The 2457-nt window shown below is 29.5% G+C and overlaps 1 protein-coding gene across 1 annotated transcript; it reads right to left on the bottom strand.

The window, feature by feature from the left end:
- Positions 1-229: 229 nt before the first annotated feature.
- LOC103307776 lies at positions 230-1675 on the bottom strand. The gene is made up of 5 exons (XM_008180062.1): positions 1524-1675; positions 1187-1247; positions 841-1114; positions 487-682; positions 230-365 (listed from the first exon to the last, which is right to left on the bottom strand). Exons 1-5 carry the CDS (start codon positions 1673-1675, stop codon positions 230-232), a joined length of 819 nt encoding a protein of 272 aa, XP_008178284.1.
- Between the last annotated feature and the right edge of the window lie 782 nt (positions 1676-2457).

Below are 2457 nucleotides of genomic sequence, written 5' to 3'. Positions count from 1 at the left end.
CTAAAATAGCTAAAACATACTCTTACAAAAAATTAAAATTTACCTTAACATATTTGCACATATCAATTACTACCAGATTTATACGATGAGCCATGCAATGCGTATAAATGGCATATGGAAATTTATTTTTAATTTTAGCCTGAACACCATTGAACTTTCCAGACATTACATTTGCCCCATCGTAGGATTGTGCCACAACATGAAACGTGTCCATGTTATTTTTAGTAAGTTAAGCAAATATATGGGCACTTAGGAATTCAGCATCTTGTTTGTCAGAAACGACAATAAAACCCAGAAATAGTTCAACAATATTAAGGCCAACAGTATACCTTACACATAAAGACATTTGTTCTTGCTTAAAACACCTAAAATTAAAATTAAAAAATCCAGTTAGTATGTGGTTAAAGTACCTACTTCTCTCAATAATTGTCAAACCTTTACTAAATTGAATTTTTTATAATTGTAATTTAAATGTTAGATTCTTACCTAGCTTCATCACACATTATACTAAAAACTTTAGTGTCTTCAATTTCTTTTATAATTTTATGTCTTATGTTTTTAGCACATAAATTAGCAAACTCATCTTGCACAGCATGACTAGTGTAATTGGTAGTATTTTGAAACTTTTCTGCAAATTCTGGATAATGTTTTGCAATCAAACTGCAAATTTCTTTAAAATTTCCTGTAACAAGAATATATTATGTCTATAGGTAGTGAAAAATGTATCTGGTATTTTAAATATTATAATATTATAATGTTATAATAATGATAATCTAATAACGTAAAAATACCTGGTGTATTGAGACAATTATTCTAATAAATAAAAATATTAGTAGGTACCGTGATTTAGTGAGAGTTTTGATTCTTCATGTCCTCTAAAAGCTAATCTTTGGCAGCTCAAAAATAATGTTATATCAACAAGAGTTTTAATACATTGGACATTTTTTTCTACAAGAAGCTTGTGGCTTGATGCTACTTGAGAGTGGACACTTCCTGTTCTTATAGTTGAAATATAAGCTTCCCATTTGGCCATGCAAGTTAAATGCTGTTTACTAGTGGAATGTCCGTGCAGTTTACTCTGTTTATTTCCTTTTTTTCCTCTTGACCCAGATAACTAAATACAGTAAACATTTTTAAATATGATAAAAATTAAAAATAATTTAAACATAATTGAAAAAATACTTGCCTTTTTCCAGTTGTTGAATCCAATACTCGTAAACGTAGAATCATTATAATCACTTGCTATGCTAAAATTGCGACAACAAAAACAGTAAATAGCATCATGTTTTATACTATATTCTAGCCAACTAAAGCTTGAATAATATACGGAATTAAAACCACGGTTTTGTTTCCCAAAAATAGTTTTTGGATACGACTATAGTACAAAATACATCAATTATAGTTATAAGTATACAATAAACTCTAAACATTTAAAAAAAATTTGGTTTTATACTTGCCTCAAGTACTGGACGAGCTGGACCTGTCAGTAAAGTTCTTAGATCACAAGTCTCAGGTTCAGGTACTTTATAGATTCAACTGTAGCAATAATCCCTTGACTACTACTTAAAGTGTCGTCTGGGTAAGTATCGTCTATGACATTAGTACAAACCGAGACCACAGAAGACGACGAAGGCTGTTTATTCACATTAAAGATCGAAAATAATTTCTTAGACATATTGATAATAATTAAATAAATTTAACTTGTAAGCTGTTAACCACTCAAATGACAAATACTCAATGTGATATTGAGATGTGCGGCGAAAAACAAAAATACATAAAATTCGTCTGTTATGACATAAATTGGATATACTAGTATATTTAATCTATGATTATGGTGACTATCGATTGTGGTGATATTGTTTGTAAAAACCTTCATGATTATAGTTAAAAATAGCATATTATTACGTAACCGTTTATACGAAACAGGGACGACGCGACGCGAACGACTGCTGATAAACAACCAATGCGGGTGTAATTGTTTTTTATTAATATTACATTAATGATCTATTACGAATTCTACTAGAATTACTAAAATTATTATTTTTATTATTGTTATAGATTATAATGATTAGGTATGGTTTACTTTACTTCAATGAGACGCCTAGACAGTATGTGTTATATTGAACGAACGATGACATCAATACCGGGGCTCCATGTTTGAGTCTTAAATCACTTTCTATGTTTAATTTATTTCTATATTTAGTTTTTGTGTACAAATGTACAATAAGTGGGTAAATGACAAATATATTTTCACACACATATAGTTCAGTGTTGACGCAAAAGAGATTAGAAATTGTAGTGCTTGTGTGGACAACGTCGAGTTGTCCCCAGGGGGGGGGGGGACTATATTTTGTATACCCAATTATTAATTATTATGACAAAACGTAATATTTTATCGAATTTTTTTACTATTTTTTTTTTTGATAAATTATAACATTGAATATGCCACTTATCATT

Source organism: Acyrthosiphon pisum, unplaced genomic scaffold (genome assembly GCF_005508785.2).
Source record: "Acyrthosiphon pisum isolate AL4f unplaced genomic scaffold, pea_aphid_22Mar2018_4r6ur Scaffold_20960;HRSCAF=22641, whole genome shotgun sequence".
Taxonomy (NCBI): Eukaryota; Metazoa; Arthropoda; class Insecta; order Hemiptera; family Aphididae; genus Acyrthosiphon; species Acyrthosiphon pisum.
The sequence above is the reverse complement of the archived record's forward strand: the minus strand, read 5'-3'. Positions and strand labels throughout refer to the sequence as shown.

Coding starts and splice junctions, on each gene's coding strand:
- LOC103307776 (XM_008180062.1), bottom strand. CDS start 1,675: ATGTCTAAGAAATTATTTTCGATCTTTAATGTGAATAAACAGCCTTCG. Junction 1,115..1,186: donor GATTCAACAACTGGAAAAAG/GCAAGTATTTTT, acceptor TACTGTATTTAG/TTATCTGGGTCAAGAGGAAA. Junction 683..840: donor AAAACTCTCACTAAATCACG/GTACCTACTAAT, acceptor TTCTTGTTACAG/GAAATTTTAAAGAAATTTGC.